Source organism: Peromyscus maniculatus, chromosome 1 (assembly GCF_049852395.1).
Source record: "Peromyscus maniculatus bairdii isolate BWxNUB_F1_BW_parent chromosome 1, HU_Pman_BW_mat_3.1, whole genome shotgun sequence".
Classification (NCBI taxonomy): domain Eukaryota; kingdom Metazoa; phylum Chordata; class Mammalia; order Rodentia; family Cricetidae; genus Peromyscus; species Peromyscus maniculatus.
In genome coordinates, this window is record NC_134852.1 from 50,893,593 (window position 1) to 50,912,966 (window position 19,374).

The window sequence follows — 19,374 nt, forward strand, 5'->3', positions numbered from 1 at the left end:
CCCTTCTAGGGATGAAGTCCAGATAAGCTTGATGGCCTTTGATCCTAACAGCCTAGGTGAATGTCAGAAAGTCTTAAAAGGTGATCTGAAAAGACATTGGCAGCTGCTTTTAAGTGTGTTTGTAGATAATCTAGGTCATGGTGGTTTCAGCAGCTCCTGCAGTTTGTAGTCCTGTGTTAACTCCTTTAAAATTAAAACATCTGGGGCTGGAGAGATGGCTTGGTGGTTAGAAGCACTAGCTGTTCTCCCGAGGACCTGAGTTCCCTTCTTAGCATTCACTTGGCAGTTACAGCCATCTGGAACTCCAGTCTCTGGAGATCTGACTCCCTCTTCTGGCTTCCAAGGGACTGCATGTGTAGGGTACACATAACACACATACATGCAGGTAAACCATCCATACACATAAAATTTTTTAAAATTAATTTAAAACCCCTAAATGGGAGTATTGAGAAATTTGCATGAGTGGATATGTAAAAGAGGGAATTTTATAACAAGTAGACATTGTTAGGGAAGTAAACTTTTACTCTGTGACTTAAGTTTTCACTTAGAAGAATCAAGCAAGGATGTTGAAGAAAACTAATAAAGCAAGTAACAGGCATACATAATTTGTGGAAAAATTCCAGTCTGTTTGCACTTCACTTGTGGATGAATACATTTAATAAACCCGGTGTGCTGAAGGAGGAAATTTTTGTTATTGTTGTTGTTTTGTTTTTTGAGACAGGGTTTCTCTGTGTAGTTTTGGTGCCTGTCCTGGAGCTTACTCTGTAGACTAGGCTGGCCTCGAATTCACAGAGATCCTCCTGGCTCTGCCTCTCAGTGCTGGGATTAAAGGTGTGTGCCAATGCTACCTGGCTGAGGGAAATTTTTATATAAATGAAGAAATTCTTGTATGTTTAGTTAGCTATCCCTGGGGAATCATTCAGGACGCCATTGCAGAAGGAAGAGAATAGAAAAAGAATGGCAAGTCAGTAGTTTTTAGATGAGTTGCCCTTAAACTTTCAAGGGATTTGGGTCATATACAAAGGTGGTAAACTGTTAACAGTCTTTCATCATCTGTGGGTCTTGTCCACTGTCTTAGTTTACCCTTCTTGATTGTTCATGGACCACATAGTCATAAACCACCATCCTAATGGAGTGAGCAGGAGCATTGGAAGTGCCGATGAGGCACCTCATTGACCTATTTTGAGATAGGGTCTTTCTGTGGAGCCTGGCTGACCTGACACTTAACACTGCCCTCAAATTCATGAGCTCACCTGCCTCTGCCTCACGGGTGCTGAAATTAACAGTGTGCACCATCATGCCTGGCCACAACTTGATGGTGGAAAACAACTCACAAAGTTGCTGCCTGGAACAACAAAGATCTCATGAAATTTAAAGCCCTGATTTCTTTTGTTTGCCCTATTTAGTGAGGTTGCCTGAACTAAGGCTTAAAAAAAAACATCTTTGTTGTTGCTGCTATACAAGCCACTGAAATACAGACTTCTAAGAGTCTTAACTTGCGTTTTTTTGTTTGTTTGTTTGTTTTGTTTTTGTTTTTTCTTGGAAGAGGCATAAGATGAGCCATGACTTTCTGTATTCTAATACTGAAAACAGTGTATGCCAGGAAGAAAAATAGAGGAGGGAAATGAAATAACAGTAGAGAAACTTTACTGACTTAGGGTAACAGCAAGAGCTGTATTTAACTCAGTGCTTCAGTACGAACCGCAGCAAGTACAGGTAGTTGAACTTCATTCTTCTCCAGGAACACTTTGCCCTTATTTTCTTTCATATATTGTGTAGATAAAGTGTGAGTTGGTCAGGCTTACTCTAGTTTTGTGTGTTTTTGGAAGAACATACGACCCAACAGGATTATTGGAGTAAAGAGAGAGTACTTGCCATGGCCAAGTGTTTTTGCATTTGTAACTTTTCCTGTGAGAATGTAATGCCTACCTTTTACTCTTCCTGATAATTACATGAAGTGTTGCATAAAAGTAATCAGCTTAGAGTCAGTGCTTAATGAAGTAGCAAAGCATTTTTAAGTGCTTAGTAGCTAAACCCCAACTTCTGTCATCCATTCAGCTTACAGTTTCTTGTTGTGATAGTCTTTTGATGCCTCTCATTCTCACTCATCATTTCACTGTCTTTATCCTGTTTAAGTTCCATGAGCAGTCATTACAGAGTATTGTACCCTCCTCACTCCACACCCTACATCTCTCTTGTGCTCTTGTACATAGGACCTTGCAGATCTCACAGCCCTCGTTATATAACCGGCTTCACTCTGAATTGACTTGGATTCACTGACCTCAGCAGTCTTAGCCACTTCTCCTAGGAGTCATGCTGTATTTCTATCCTCTCCTCTTTCCTGTGGGGCTCCTGTGTTCCTTCTCTTTTCTTGAGGCCTTCAACACTTTCTACCCCATTTTTACCTTCAGTCTGTTTGCTTGTTTTTTGACTCAGCAAAGAGCAGCAGGCAAAATGCAGTAGATAACAGTTACCGTGTTATAAATCTCAAAGGACTAGAAGTAAGGATTTTGGAAGTTTGGCAATAAAGGAATAAAGGTAAGGGGACAAGTATGTTAAACCTGACTTAAACATTACACAGTGCAGATCCATGTAACAAAATATCACATGGCACCCCATTGATAGGTACAGTTTCTGTGTTCTTATGTATCAGCTTAAAAATAATAGAACCACTAAGGTGGGTCTATAAAAGTCACTTGCTGAAAAGCCTGATGTGATGATGACCTGAGTCATTTACCTATAACCTGGAACCCACAGGGCGGAAGGAGAGAACCAGCTCCTGCAGATTGTCCTCTGACTTCATGCAGTGTGTGGCACATGTGTGTGCACACATAACATGCCTGCTGGTCAGTAAGAGACAAACCACCTCCACCCTTCTACTCGGGCACTTTGATCAGTTCTGCTCTCCTCGATGTTTTCTTCTCCAATTGCACTTCTATTTTTCTTGGTTGTATCATTTGGGAGATTAAAATAAAGTACCGAACAAGAAGGAATGCCCAACTGAAAGCAGCTTACAAAGTCAGTATTAGGCCGTTAATCCCAGCACTCCGGAGGTAGAGGCAGGTGGATCTCTGTGAGTTCTAGGACTACATGGACCCTGTCTCAAAAAAAAAAAAAAAAAAAAAAGTCTAGGTTAAATGTTGACTGCTGGGGAAGGATAGCAAATTAGACTTTTTTTTTTTTTTTTTTACTTTTTCTTCCTGTTGATAATTCCTATCAAAAATGCACAAGATGAACAAAAGACCAAGTAAAGACCAAGTACATTTGGAAAAGAGATATTAAAAAATCTTGGAGGCCGAACAGCAAGCAAATGAGTTTAAAGGACAGATTCTTAATAGAATTGTACCTGTAAGCTAAGTCAGTGGTGGATAAAGCCAAGAAGTAATCTGATCTGTACCCTGAGCCCCTGAAAGGCTCAGAATTGGCATACAAGGAAACTAGAATACTATGAAGTAGTTGAGGGTATAGACAGAGCTAAAAACTAGAGTTTATTCAGACAGTGCTCAGACCAGCAAGTCCTTTCTTCCTTTATATGACTGGTTACTTTCTAGTTCACTGGAGATGGTAAAATAATAAAACTGGTTACAGAGAACCTAGGCACGCTCGAGAGCAGATGGACTGTAATGAAGATAGACACACTGGATGCTGAGACAACTGTGCCTAGTGTGTTCCTCTCCTAGTAAGCTGCATTTTGATAGTAGGAATTAGTCAGTGTGTTGTTTTTGTCTTGTGGTTTTTTGTTTGTTTTGGGTCTCATTATATAACCCTAGCTAGGAACTTGAAGATCAGGATGGCATTGAACCTGCCTTGATCAGCTTGCTTCTTCGTGGATGCTGGGGGTTATAAGTGTTTACCATCACACCCAACTACCTTAAATTGTATTAAGTACAATTTGGCAACTGTAATTTTTCTCTTCCCTTTTTAGCAGCTTCGTTGTCTATAGTTTACATGCTGTAAAATTGACCCATTTTAAGTGTGAGGCAGTAAGAGTCACACAGCCATCACCTCTTCCCTTAGAAGGGCTTATTGGCTTATAGTTCAGGGAAAGGTGAGATAGCAGGTGTCTCCATGGTGGCAGGAATGTACAGCTGGGGCTCCTCCCATCTTAGTAAAATAGGAAACAGAACTGGAATCTGGTTTTGCAACAATTCCATCATCCTAAAGTTTCTTTGTATCTGTTTAGTCTATCCACTCTCCTTTGTTTTTAGTCTGGTATTTCCTTACAGAGCCCAAAATCAAGCCCAGGACCTTGAACTCCACCACTGAGCTACAGTCCCAATTCCCTTTGCTTTTAATATGTAAATTATACTGATTGGATTCCTGATTCAGAACTGTATTTTAGAAAGCTACATTTCAAACAGTTATACTGAAATCCCCAGCTTATTGTCAATTTTGCCTGCATGTATCTATATGCATCACAGGTGTGCCTGGTGTCAAAGTTAGAAGAAGGTCTTGGATCCTCATCCAAGTTACAAATGGTCGTGAGTCAGCCATGTGCTAGGAACCCAGGTCCTCTGCAAGAGCAACAAGTGCTCTTACCCAGTGAGCCATCTCTCTAGCCTAATCTAGTAGATTCTTTTTTTTTTTTTTTTTTTTTTTTTTTTTTTTTTTTTTTTTTTTGGCAGTATACTTCAGAACTTTATTGTACAGGACAGAGGGCCACACTTCTGCCTTCCCACCCCCAAACTTTTAAATTGTTATTGCTCTGAGATCGCTAGTGACCCCCCTCATGATCTCCATTGGAGTTTGAAGAGAGTATAACCACGAAAGCTCAAAGCTTCCTTCCTTAAACATGGGCAGTATTATTTTTAAATGTGTAGTCCAGGCTGGCCTCGAACTCAAGATCCTCCTGCCTCTGCCTCCTTCAGCAAATCCTACCGGTGCGCGCCACCACAACCGGCGTAGATTCTTAACATGGAGTTCATGAGTAGATTTCACAGAATCCTTGGTCCCCTAAAGTTACATATAAATGGATCTTGTCATATGTGCAACATTCAGGAAGACTTCATAGATGTTAGTAGTTTTCTAAGACACTGATGAGTAAAACCGGCTTCTCTATGCCTAAGATAAAATATTATCATATTATAAAATATGATAAAACATACATATTAAGTGTGTTTGTTTTTCTTTCTTGCCTCCTTTTTCAGGTTTATGTAGTTTGAAATTATAGTTACAAATTTTCCTTACATTCCATAATTATGTTCTTAGAATCCCTTAAAACGGTTTTATTAGCAATATTAATTTATAGGAGACATTTATCTCGTTAGTCAACATGAATTTATTTAGCTGAAAATATTTCTTTTTTAAGGGGGGAGAGATTTTTTTGTAGACTCTGAGGTATGTCTGCCTCTGTCCTAACTATTCTGCTTGTGTGGTAACTTGCCTTACTAGCTGTCTTGTCTCCTTGTCCCTGCCTCCTTCCCAGTGCTGGGAACCGGATTTAGGGTCTCACACAAGTTAGGCAAGCATCATACCACCAAGGCATCTCTCTAGGACCGTCGTTCCCTCCCGCCCCACCCAGTATACTTTTTAAACATTGTCCTGTCATTTTTCTGGCTACTTTTTCACATAAGTTTGGTCCCGCCGGGCGGTGGTGGCGCACACCTTTAATGCCTTTAATCCCAGCACTCAGGAGGCAGAGCCAGGCGGATCTCTGTGAGTTCGAGGCCAGCCTGGGCTACCAAGTGAGTCCCAGGAAAGGCGCAAAGCTACGTAGAGAAACCCTGTCTCGAAAAACCAAAAAAAAAAAAAAAACCAGAAGTTTGGTCCCGTTCTGGTTTTCCTTTTTTTATGTAGAGCACTCCATCACTGGAGAAGCAAAGGCTGGAGGATCACCACAAGCTGAAGTCTAGCCAGTGGCAGACACAGTCTCAAAAAAAAAAAAAATCCATATTATTGGTAGGCTTTCTGGCCAACTTTCTGTTTGAGCTGTAGTGGGGCCTTTCTTTCAAGAATATCTTGTACTGCATATCCATGTTGATCTAAGGAAGCTAGCCTTTCTTTAGCCCAGGAAAATGTCTGTTTCTTATTTGGTTGTTGATTTTTATTGTGGATCTGCTTTATAGATACTTAGTTTGAAATATTTCTCTATGTAGTTCTGGCTGGCTGGCTGGCATAATCCAGTCTGTCCTTGAACTCAGAGAAATCTGTCTGTCTCTACTGAGTGTTGGCATTAAAGGTATGAGCATGGCTTTGTAAGTAAATTCTTATTGAAGCTTATTTGGAAACAGTGTATTGAAGCTTTCTAAGAAGAGTTAGCCTTCCTGCCTTTGAGTAAACAATGAGTGCAATAAAATAGCACCTAAAATTTGCCCCTTCTCAGGAGTGTGGGAGCCAGAAGGGTCAAGGACACCATGAGAAAGCTCATGCAATCAACTGACCTGGGCTCATAGGGGCTCACAGAGACTAGACTGACAGTTTTCTTATGGAACTCCTAACTGGAAAAAGGGCTGCCTCCGACTCCTTACTGGCTTTTGGGACCTACTTCTCATACAATGTTGCCTTGCCCAGCCTTAATACATAGGGAGGTGTCTTACTGCAACTTCATATGCCATGTTTTGTTGGTACTCATGGGAGACCTGCCCTTTCCTGGATGGTTGAAGGAAATAGAGGGGAGGAAGGGGAGGAGTTGGGGATGAGGCTGTGGCCAGGATCTAAAATAAATAGATTTAAAAAAAAAAAAAAACAAAACTTGCCCCTTCTCCTTAAATGTTGCATGTTAGTCAAACCTTTGTGTTTAGATTTAGAGGTCTCAGTCTGTGATCAGCTTGCCCCTTAGCTTGGACAAATGCCCCAGCACCAGGAACCTGTGGCAGACAGAAGAGACAGTGGACAAGATAGGTCTTCACAGGGCATGTTCTTAGGGACTTAGGTCCTACTTGCTGCTTTTCAGATTTCCCAATAGTGCTGTCACATTGTGACTCCATGGAGGGATTCATCCATTGTTTAGGTCAGAGCCCTCAGGATCCAGTCACTTCCCCAAATCATGTCACTCTGCGAAACAAATTCTTACTGTGATTTTTACTCTTTTTACTCACTACTTTGTTTATCCCTTCTTTCATCTCATAACATTCGTGCATCTCTGCCCCAGGGAGTTCACCAGAATCGTCTTGGAATCTCACAGTAAAAGCAGCTCTTTGATCTTCATTTGATTTCCTTTAATCCTCATTTTTCTCATTTTTGTCATTCTTTATGAGAGGAATAACCATGTGCAGTACAGTCTTTGTGTAGGGTAGCTAAATTAGCACATTACAGTTCCTGGTTTATTTCCATATTGGGGAAGGAAAGGCTCAAATCCCTGGTAGTCAGTTCTCCCTGTTTTATTGTAAACCCACGGCTTTCCTGGGTTTCCTTCTGATATATTTCCAAGCTCTGTTAATTCTGATTTGTCCTCATATAAGGAGAGGCCACAGCTGGATAAGGCTCAAGTTCTAGCTTACCCATTTCTCTTGGCTTCCATGGCCACATCTGCTTCATTTATCATTTGAATGGCAGGTTAACGTTTTCCTGGATTGCTCTAGGAGCCATGAAAAGTATTCATCAGTAATGTGACTTATCAGGGTCTAACTTAGGACGTCCACACTGACAGTACTGTGTAAAGCCTGGTTGTCTCAAAGGGAAGGTGTGCTAGTGAGGTCAGTTGCACTGTTTTGAGAGGTTGAGGAAGAGGAAATGTAGCCTTAAACCTAGTTTTGTGCTTATCAAGCTTTATTTTTCTGTTTCACTACCAGACATCTTTGTCTTTGTACGTAACATATTAGTTATTTGTTGATCACATGAAAGGTACTTTTTTCAGAAAAAAATTTGCCTGGTTGGAAAATATATGATTCAAATTTTGATAAGTATTTATTTAGAAGACAGTACAGTGGCAATGGGGGGTGCTTTTTGAGGCATGGTCTTGCTGTGTAACCCCCACTGGCCTCAAATTTACAGTTCTCTTGTCACAGCCTCCTGAGTGCTGGGATAACCATCACACCCAGCCTGAAGACAGTATGGGGATATTTTACTTTATCAGATGTGTTTATATCAGTTTCCTTTGGCCATCCTGTACTCTGTAGAAACGTGCCGGGATCTCTCTTAACTGGCAGATCCTTAGTATTTACCTTTTAATAAACGGACCAGAGGGCCATTATATTGTTATTATATCATCATGTTAAAACCTCAAAAATATTTTGGGTTTTTAAATTTCTGTGTTGTTTCTCTAGAAATTTTTATCTTTGACAGAATCAGCTTAGTTATCTATCCTGCTGCATTCTCTTTTTTTCTCCTCACATACCTTTAGTATGTGTTGTTGCCTTCAATAAACAAGGAAAAGGTTTGGGGGTTTGGTGTTGTTGCCGCTTTGGTTGGTTGTTTGGTTGTTTTTGTAATTCACTGGACTCGCCTGGATACAAGTTGAGTGGTTTCTAGGCCTTGGGAAGCCAAATTGAGTGTTCTGATTTTGTAGAAGGGCCTTGACTTACCCACTCTACTTCAGAATAAGCCAATGGGCAGCTTTGAGGCCTGGAATAGTATTCATTTGTGGTGATGATGAAGATGGATTAAGATTTATGTTTATATGTAATTTTCTTAGTTCTGTTTTCTGTTCTTCGTCCTTCTGTATAGAAAAGGTTGAAGTGGGGACTGGAGAGCTAGCCCAGTGGTTAAGAGCAGGTACTGCTTCTGCAGAGTTTGGTATCTGCACTCCCTATCAGGTGGCTTACAATCACCTGTAACTCCATCTCCAGGGCATCTGATGCCCTCTGCTCTCCTCGATGGGCATTTGTACTCATAGGCACATAGTTATACATAAACACACACAAGTACACATCATTTAAAAATAAAGCAGATCTTTTTATCAAGAGGTCAAAGTATGAAGCTTTTTACCTTAATTTATTTATTTTGTGGGGGAAGTTCCTGCCTGCTAACATGTCATTTGGCCATGAAAAGAAAGTCGGGGGAGTGCTGCTCAGCTAAAGCCTCTATATCAGTTTCTCTTAGCATACCTGTGTCCTGGCCTCCATCTACCCATTTGGGTTTGCTAGTGAGATTTTCTGTGGAGGAAGAGTGGGCAAAGGATGTGACTTATTCTGCCTCTGTTCTTTCAGTTTAGACTAAATCTGTATTCAAATGATTGTCCTTTTTAGACCAGATCTCACTCACCACTCCTGATCATAGATTATAGGAATATGGAGTATACTGCTGTGCCTGGTTGTTTAGGTGTTCAGTGTGGTTTGGTTTTTTAGTCTTTTGAGACAGGGTCTCACTCTGTAGTACTGGCCAACCTGGAACTTGTGTACAATCCTTCTGTCTCAGCCTCCCATGGGCTGGGATTACAGACGTGAGCTGATGCTTGTTTTAGGGGTTTATTTTGTTGGTAGTTTTTTGGTTTGGTTTGGTTTTTATTTTTTTATTTATTTTTTTTTTTTAGCTTCCCTTTGACTTTCATTTCTTTACATTTTAGGGAAGGATGTTCTGCAAACCCAATGATGATGCCGTAGGCCATAGTCATTCCTAAAACTTCCTCTTAAATATTAGGAGGAATTTTTAGAGTAAGAAAATAGGACATTATTAAACTGAGATAGCATTGGTTTTCAGTCTAGCTGTGAATCAGTTTTATGAAAAATTAACTGCCAGTCAATCTCTGCCCTCCACTCATTCACTCTTGCCATGAGCAGTTTGTGATCTTTGGCACTTTCTTATTTGGAACATCACATGGATGCTGATATTTTCAGTAGTTTCCTAAAACAGTAATCCTGAAACTAGTGTAAGAGACTCAAGAGTGGCTTAAAATGTTCTCAGAACATAATTCAATGGAGTTCATTTATAGCCAGCTTACATTGCATGTGATCCACAGGTTAACTTTGATTAATTCCATCATAGGTGTTAAATACTGAGAGTTAGTATATAGCAGCTATTTTAGGTGATGGACATTTTAATCTTGCCCATGGAAACTTAGCGTCTGGAAGACTTACTTTTCACCAAAGAAATGTTACCTTCATTGGCTTCTCTTTGCCTCAAAACTTAAACTTTGGATTTTGTGGACTGCAAAAATGTTGTTGCCATCCCTTCCCAACCAAGAACTATGATGTAAGTTGTCAGATCTTTATTTGCTGAATGAAAACACTAAAAATAAAAACACACACACACACAAAAAAAAAAAGCAATGGGAAAAAAGACATTTTCACACCTTATCACAAACAGGCACCAAAGATAGGAGTAAAATTGTGAGAACACAGCCTCCTAACACTGGGCTTTTAAATGGAATGTGTTCTGCTTTTAGCAAACTGTGTTCTATTTCCCTCTTCTAAAAATGTTTGACTGTATATTAATAAGTGCTTTCTTATGAATGAATTTGAGAACAACGATGCTTGGTGTTTAACAGAATCCTTAGGTCCTGCCTTAATATGGTGAGTAGCAAACATTCATCTCATGTCCTCTATTTTCTCACCAGTTCGATCCTTCGGTACAGAAGACAGACCAACAGACCGTCCAATACCACCTCGAGATGAAGTCTTTGAGTATATTATATTCCGGGGGAGTGATATCAAAGACCTCACTGTTTGTGAGCCACCAAAGCCACAGTGTTCTTTGCCTCAGGACCCAGCTATTGTTCAGGTAACTTATAGTAAATTGCCTTTGAGTGGTACCGTTACACCAGGTTACCCTTGGCTTTTTCCTTTCCCGTTGAACTTTCATGAAGCTTACTAACTAGTTAGAAGTTACTTGGATAATGTTCTTCTATAGGTTTCTTTGGGGATCGTAAGTTGAAACTTATAATAGCTGAAGAATTTAAATTTCACAGTAGTTTCTAGTTTCAACATTACTACATTGTTATGATGGCTGCCATCAAAAGTTAACTGCATAAGACTTTTTTTAATACAGAGCACAAACACTGCACTTAAGTTGGTCCTCGTGGTGCTCTTTCAGCTTGATACCCATAATTTTTTTGCTTTTTTAAGTGAGGAAATTGAAAAGGAACTGCAATGTGAATGGATCCAGGTAATAAGACTCCAGAATCTTGGACCCATGCCTCTACACTATTCGGATAATGGTTCATATTACAAACCAGGGTGATAATGGCTACTCTGGGATAAAATAACTAGCTTAAATGGGGGGTGCTAAATCATAGTATATATTATACAGTATGCAATGGTATATAATGGGATACCACAGCACAGAAGGATTTTAACACAAATTCTTTTAAGGTCTCAGGTTAAACGTTAGCTTTTAAATACTCTTAGAATTGAATCTTTGCATATTTTATTAAAGATGGACCCACCCACTGGGCAATATTGCCCACACCTGCAGTCCCAGCACTTCAGAGGTGGCCATGACCGTGGTGAGCACATCAGGAGATGGAGGATTTTCTCCACTACACATGAGCTTGAGGCCAGACTAGGCTACAGATCTTACTAGAAACAAAAAATAAGCAAACAAAAGTGGGAGAGGGAGGGGGCAGGGGAGGAGGATTATAGTCTTCTAATGGTTTTTCTCTTGAATTCATCTTATTTGTAATCTTTTTTCCTGTCTTAAGTCTGTCATTTCAAATGTATTTGTTGGCTTTTTAACAAGTCACATATGGGAAAATTTTAGTTTTCCAGAAATTACTCTTAAAATATTTATCTTTCCTGTGCTGGAGAGATGGCTCAGAAGTTAAGAGCATTGGCTGCTCTTCAATTCCCAGCAACCACATGGTGGCTCACAGCCACCTATAGTGAGATCTGATGCCCTCTTCTGGTATGTAACACATGTAGGCAAAATGCTGTATACATAATAAATAGATCTTTTGTGGGGCGGGGAGACCTATCTTCCCTAAGATTTTTTTCTTCTGTTAAAGGAAAATATCAACCAAACCCATCTAAGTGAAATGAGGCAAAGAACATAACTCAGTAGAGTGCTTGCCTAGCATATTACAAAGTCCTGCTTCTGATCTCCAGTGCCGGGGCTGCAAAGACAAGGCGGGGAGAAAATATGAAGCATACAGTTATTAATAACTATTAAGGAAAGTACCTTGATCCTATTTTTTTTTTCTGAATATAAAAGAAGCTTTTTCATTAAGAAACTGGAACTTTCATTCTTGCAGGAAAAAACTAGATTTTTGTCTCCCATTTTTAATTTTTATTTTGGGGCAACAAAGTCTGAAGTAACCCTAAGAAAACATGTGTTGTTTAGGTTGAGAAAGCAGAGACAATGCTGTAATAGAGGTGGCTCCTCACACCAGCACTGCTGTACCTTATTTAGTGTCTTCTGCATTTATCATTCAGTTACCAGTTACTTTGAGTAATCAGCTTTGTGGAAACAGAAAACACAGGCGAACAAGGCAGAATGGTATGACTTCTTCTAACCATAAGCCTTCACTTTGCTTGTTTTTATTCACTCGTGCAACCATGTGTTTTGAATTCCCAACATGTACCGATATTAGCAGAGAACAAAAGGTAAGGTCTAAACTAGCAAGATAGCTTAGTAAGAAAAGGTTCGTGGCACCGAGCCTGATGACCTGAGTTCTGCCCTCCTGACCAACAAGGTAGAAGAGAACTGACTCCCAAGAGTTATCCTCTGGTCCTCTATATGCATGCCAGGCCAACCCCTTCCCTCCTACACACAATAAATGTTTTTAAAGAAATGTTAAGGTTTTGCCATAAATTAGCTTATAGCCCTGTAGTCTTCAATGCAATTCATATTTGTGTTGTAGAATGTTTTATAAGATTAGTTAACAATATATATGTATTACAGTACACATTTTCATTTAGTAAGTTAAGATAAATGTATTACCCAGAAAAATACCTTAAAAGGAGGAAAGATTTTATCTTGACTTACAATTTCAGAACCCTTAGTCCACTTTGTTAGATCTATTGTTTGGGGTCTGAGGGAAAAGACATTGTCATGGCAGCAGGAATATATGGCAAAGGCTGTTCACCTCATGGTGGCCAAGAAGCAGGGAAAGCATGTCAGTGGAACAGGGCATCTCTCCTTCATTCTCTTTTGTTCCATCTGGATTTGAAGCCTATGGGCAGCGCCCACATTCAGGACAGTTTTCTTCCCTTAGTCATTCAGCTCTGGAGAAAGCGTTCACAGATATAACCAAAGTATGATTTACTTATCTCCTAATCAGGTTGACTAGATAAACCATCATATTACAGTTTATTATAAAAAGTTACTTGACTTAATCTAGTAATATTAAAACATAAACAACTTGATGTAGGGTATTTGTTTCTGCATCCCTTTCTGTGAATTCAGCAGTGGGCCTCAGGTGATTGAAAATAAGATGGATCTGGAGAGATGGCCCACTTGCTAAAGACACTTGGAACCAAGCCTGATGACCTGAGTCCAATCCTCAGAACCCACAGAGTGGAGGAGAGAAGGTCCTCGGCAAGTTGTCCTCTGACCTATACATGAATAATACACACTAAACAAAAGAATGATGTAAAAATAAATAAATAAAAAATTATAAATGAGAGTTCTTTTTATGTCAGTATCAGACTAAAAACCCATTTACTGAAAGTGATTTTTTTTTTTTTCTCTTTTTTTTTTCCCTGAGGGGTGAGGGACCCAGGTCTCTCATAGCTGTGGCTATCCTGGAATTCACTGTGTAGATCAGGCTAACCTCAAACTCGCAGATCCACCTATCGCTGCCTCCTGAGGGCATGCACCACCACACCCAGCAAGTAATTTTTCTATAAGCAGTTACTTTATAACTTATTCACTGTTACAGTTAACAGAGAACTGAAGTCACTGTTCATATATTTCCTAAATCTGTTATAAAACTAAACTCAAGAGGAATTTATCATAGAGAAAATGTTTCTAAATAGCATTAAATGTGACTGGTATGTAGACATTGGGCAGAGAGATAGCTCAGTAATTAAGAGCTCTGACTGCCCTTGCAGAGGTCCCGAGTTCATTCCCAGCACCCACATGGCAGTTCACAAATAGACAAATGTGGAAATGAGGTTGTTGATTGTTGTAATATTAAGTGTATCCTGTAAGTCATTGTGATTGCCTTTTTTGTCTAACAGTTAAACTTAGCATGTTTTTAAAAAGCGTAGAAAAATCTGAGTCTCCTTTATATGCATGTTGCTTAGAACTTAGAATAACCTATGGTTTTCTTTCAGTCCTCACTAGGTTCATCATCTTCTTCATTCCAATCTGTGGGTTCCTATGGACCTTTTGGCAGGATGCCAGCATACAGTCAGTTCAGTCCAAGCACCTTGGTTGGACAGCAGTTTGGCACCGTTGGTGTTGGTATGTGGTGACTTTTTTTTTGTCTCAATTTCTTAACTATAAAGGTATAAAAAACTTGCCAAAATGTTGTTTAATCTTTGTTTTATGATTATAAGTACTTAATGTTGTAAGTTGGGCGTGATGGTGCATTTTATAATCCTAGTACTTAGGAAAGGGAGGCAGGAGGATCAGAAGTTCAAGGTCATTCTCAGAAACCTAGCAAGTGTGAGGCTAGCCTAGAATACATGCAACCCTGTCTCAAAAAAAAAACAAAAACAAAAAAACAAAAACTTAACACTCTTTAACATTGGTCATAGTAAACGCTCAAAGTGCATTTAAGGAGCTGGAAAGATGCCTCAGCAGTTAAGAATACTTAACTGTTCTTGCACAAGATCGTGGTTCCATACCCAGCATCCTGCATAGTGGCTTACAACCTTTCTGTAGCTCCAGTTCCAGGAGATTCAGTGCTCTCTTCTGGCCTCCTAGAGTTCTTGCACACACGTGTGCACATACTCTTAGGTACATATACGTTTAATAAAGAAAGAAGCAAACATTTAACCCACCAAACATATTAGCTTCAAGTAACACATTAGTCCACAGTTAAAAAAATTTAATCTAGCATTAAACCCATTTTTCATGAATTACAGAATCTCATCTATGAATACAGATGGTATTTGCAGACATGGTGGGGTGTGAAAACCCAAAGTATCCTTTTTTTTTTTAAGTCAAGATTTATTTATTTTTATTTTATGTGTAAGTCTGTGCACCACAAAGGTACAGTACCCAAGGAGGCCAGAAGAGGGCATCAGATTCCCCCTGGAACTGGGATTAGAAATAGTTTTGAGTTGGGACTCAAACCCAGGTCCTCTGGAAAAACAATTGCTCTTAACCGTGGCACCATCTCCGCAACCTCAAACCCTTCCTTTATTAAACTGCTCTGGCCAGGTTATTAGTCACAGCAACAGTAAAAGTAACTAACATAGACAGAAAGTGACAGCATGTCTCTGGTCAAACCCTAAGTCTCCAACTAAATAAGCATGGATGATATTTAGATATCACTAACCGTAATGTGTGTTAGAGTTGCAGGAGGCTATGGCTTTGGCCTGAGCTCCTGCACCAGGCCCTGCACAGGCACAGGAGAGGTCAAAGACAGCCTGTCTGTTCTGGTAAAGAGTTAAACAAGACAAAACTTCCTTTAAAATTAAAATTGTAAAAAGGTTCCTCCAGGACCAGCACTTTAAAGTCAAATATGTGCTCATCAGCTGTGCTGCTTTAAGTCAGCCGGTCACAAAATAATGTGAGGCTAAACCAAGATGATTCAAGCACAGGATCCCTCATTGTTAGGAGTAAACGGGAAGATGGGCATGCAGACTTATCCAAGCACCAAGGGAAGGCTGTACCACTGGTTCACTATAATGCAGGCACTAATATATACCACCAACCCCTCTTGCCTTTTCACAATGCCTTTTCCTTTAGGGAAGTGCAGAGAATAGAGAACATAGGGAATGGTATGGAAATGGGGAATCACATTAGTCCACAGTTTAAAAAAAATTTAATCTAGCATTAAACCCACTTTTCATGAAGTACAGAATCTCATGTATGAATACAGACGGTATTTGCAGACATAGTGGGGTGTGAAAACCTGAAGTATCTTTTAAAAAAAAAAAAAAAAAAAGTTGGCCTGGCTGCACAGCACATGGTAGAATGGGGGCTGTTTGCTCCTGATCACATGGCTGACCAAGAGCTATAGCTTGCTGCTGTCCAGGATCATAGACAACTATCTTATTTCATATTGCTAGCCTAGGAAACAATTTAAAGAATAATTTCTACTGAATAAACATGCTTTCCTATTACTGTAAAATAGAGTCATTGTAGTCAACCCGTCTTAATTTGGTGCTGTCTGTAGTATTACTATTCCTTCATAATAGTTTTATTTGCCATTGAGTCCACTGTATTACATTATTTAATTTCTTAAATGAGAGCTTCTAGAAATAGTGGAGAAGATGAACAGCTCAACACAATCAAGTAAGGGTTTGGAACTCATAAGAAACACAAATGTCTAGGGCTGGAAAGTTGGCTTAGCCCATAAAGACCCAAATTCAGATCCCCATTACTTATATAAAATCCAAACACAGCTGTTGATGGGTAGAGATGAGCTCACTGGCCAGCCAGTCTGGATGAATGGTGAACTCCAGGTTCAGTGAGAGACCCTGCCTCAACAGAGATGAAGAGCAACTAAGGAAGACACCCGATGTTGACCTCTGGCCTTGACACATACTTGTATACATGTGTACAAGTGCCTCATACACCTACATATTAAAAAAACAAACAAATGCAAGCCAGGTGTGGTAGCACCCACCTTTAATCCCGAAGGCAGATTTCTGAGTTCAAGGCCAGCCTGGTCTACAAAGCCAGTTCCAGGACAGCCACAGAGCTGCACAGAGGAACCTTGTTTCCAAAACATAAATACAAATGTCCCATAAACATGTGAAAAGGTGCTTTGTTCTTGCTTACAATAAAAAATGATACAAAGCAAGAGTCTCAGGATGCGGCTCAGTTAATAGAGTGCTTGCATAGTATGTAGGAGGCCCAGGGTTTGATGCTAACACCACAGTGAACTGGATGGGAGAGCCATACTTGTGTTCCCAGCACTGAGTTGGAGGCAGAGGGTCTAAATATTGATTGGTTGATTTTTAAATTTATTGTGTGTGTGTGCATGCACACGCATGTGTGCCACATGTATGCAGGAGTCCATGGCATCATGACAAGCATCACATGGGACTCTGAGTGCTAGGAACCTAGGACCTCTATATGAACAGTAAGTACTCTTAACTGCTGAGCAATCTCTCTAACCCAGAGGCAGAAGATCTAGATGTGGAAGGATTGAGGCTAGCTTGGGATAAATGAGACTGAAACCCTGCCTCCAAAAATAAATCACACTGAGATACCCTTTTTTTGCTATCAATTTGGCAGAAACTCAACGCACTTTTGCCAAAACATGAGGAAATAGATACACTGAAGACATAATATACTATAGCCACTGTTTTGTAAGCTGATACTGAAATCACCTTTGCAAAGATTGTTTATATAGAAATGAAAATCGTTGACCTTAATTTGTAGATCCTCAGAAAAAACTTAAGTTATCTCAGAATAAGTAAAACATCAAAACAGTATGTCCATGTTGGTATTAAAGAGTGGACAATAGGAGTGTATTGCTAGGGTAGAAAAAGGGAGTTGTAGAAATGTGAGTAATATAAATTAACCAGCAATTCTGCCTTTACCAGGCCTCTTACTTTTAGGACAAGCACTATATAATTAAGCTACATCCCCAGTCCCTGACTGCTTATTTTAATTAATTTAATTAAATGTACAGCAAAAGTTAAAATAAAGAACATGGGCATAATTATTAGATCCCCTCCTCCCATTGTTTACACCAGGTGATGAGTTCAACAGGAGTAATTTAAGACAGGTTTGCTGGTGTGTCATGGTATGCTGATGTTCAGTACTCTTACCTGCAGAATGGCAGAATATTGACCAAATAGACAGATGCTTGCATGTTAGTTGGTTGGTCAACCAACTGTTTGATGGTTCTCTTGGGTCTCTGGAGTTAAATAGAAATAGTATTTTAAAGATTTATTCTATTTGAAAGGGGTGGAGGTGTCCAGAAAAGTACACTGAATTCCCTAGAACTAGAACTACAGGCAGTTGTGAACCACTTGGCATGGGTGCTGGGAACTCAATTCGGGTCCTGTACAAGAGTAATATGTACTCTTAACTGCTGAGCCATCTCTCCATTTGCCTGTGTAGATTAATTTTTAATTACTAAGAATAGAAAAAAGGCACCAAGACAATAAAAAAGAACTGTCATACATACTGATAACAAAGCATATAAAGGGCATATCTGCTGTCAGACTTTTCATAACGATACAGTGGTCAGTTAATTAACCCTATAACAATCTATATAACAATCCCAAATGTGGCCAGGCTGGTGGCATACAACACCTTTAATCCCAGCACCTGGAAGGCAGAGACAGGCAGATACCTGTCTGTAAAATTGAGTCCAACCTGGTCTACATAGTAAGTTCCAGCACAGCCTGAGCTACACACTTGAGACTCTGTCTCCAGTAAATAAATAAGTAAATAAACACACACACACACACACACACACACACACACACACACACACACACACCTACCTAAATGTGTGTTAGCTTTTAGAGACATAACAGTTGCAGAATGTTGATTCTCTGCAAGTAGAAATTGATTCTTTGGCGATCCTAATCAGGGGCCACAGACAAGTTACATTAATATCCAAAAGAACTGGACGCTTATATGATATCTTCTTAAGCCACAAAAATGAATGTGGAATTAATAAAAATAATTTGAGAAACTACATAAATAATTTGAAATGGTGCAAAGTGGTTGATTAGTAACAGATCAGAGATGAAATCACAAAGACCGCTTGCAGAACACATTTGCTGGCACCTTATCTGAACAGACTATTGAAATAGTAACGCAACACTACTTACAGTAATAGCACCAATAACACCTTATACCTGGGCCTGGAAAGATGGCTCAGCGGTTAAGAGCACTAGCTGCTCTTCCAGAGGACCTGGGTTCAATTCCCAGCACCCACTTGGCAGCTCACAACTGTCTGTGACTCCAGTTCTAGAGGTTCCAACACCCTTACACAGATACACGTGTGCAGGCAAAACACCAATGCACGTGTATAAAAATAATTAAAAAATAATTACACCACATACCCAGAAATGAAAGATAACTTAAAACTTCTGTGGCAGTTTTTTCACTGGAGAGAAACTAAATTGCCCACATTCTCCAAGGGACATTCGGCAGTGAAGGGCTGAGTCAGTTTTGGCTTTTAAAACTAGGGCTGTATTGGTATGTAGTGCACAGAGTCTGGGGTGCTGGGACAACTCCTTCTGAAACCTCTCCCGAATGGATCTCAGCTGAGCAGGTTGATCAGTAGGGCAATCTCACCAACACCTCCAAGTTGTTGGGTTTCTGCAGGATCGGCCGCTGGGCCCTGGGTTGGCCTCAGGCAGAATGTTGGGGTCCATTCTCGGGACAACTCCTAGTAGCAAGCATTGTCTGACCCAGAATGTAACGAATGCTGAAGTTGAGGTAACCCTGCTCTACAGAGAACCACAAAACTGC

At 39.9% G+C, this 19,374-nt stretch overlaps 1 protein-coding gene across 7 annotated transcripts in view; it reads left to right on the forward strand.

The window, feature by feature from the left end:
• Positions 1-19,374, forward strand: part of Lsm14a (LSM14A mRNA processing body assembly factor) — a 101,986-nt gene that overhangs the window by 62,729 nt on the left and 19,883 nt on the right. For all 7 annotated transcript variants that reach the window (XM_076577774.1, XM_076577767.1, XM_076577772.1 and 4 more), the window contains exons 2-3: positions 10,433-10,596; positions 14,091-14,220. In XM_076577774.1, the coding sequence (XP_076433889.1) occupies positions 10,433-10,596; positions 14,091-14,220 (294 nt within the window). The remainder of the gene's footprint in view (positions 1-10,432; positions 10,597-14,090; positions 14,221-19,374) is intronic.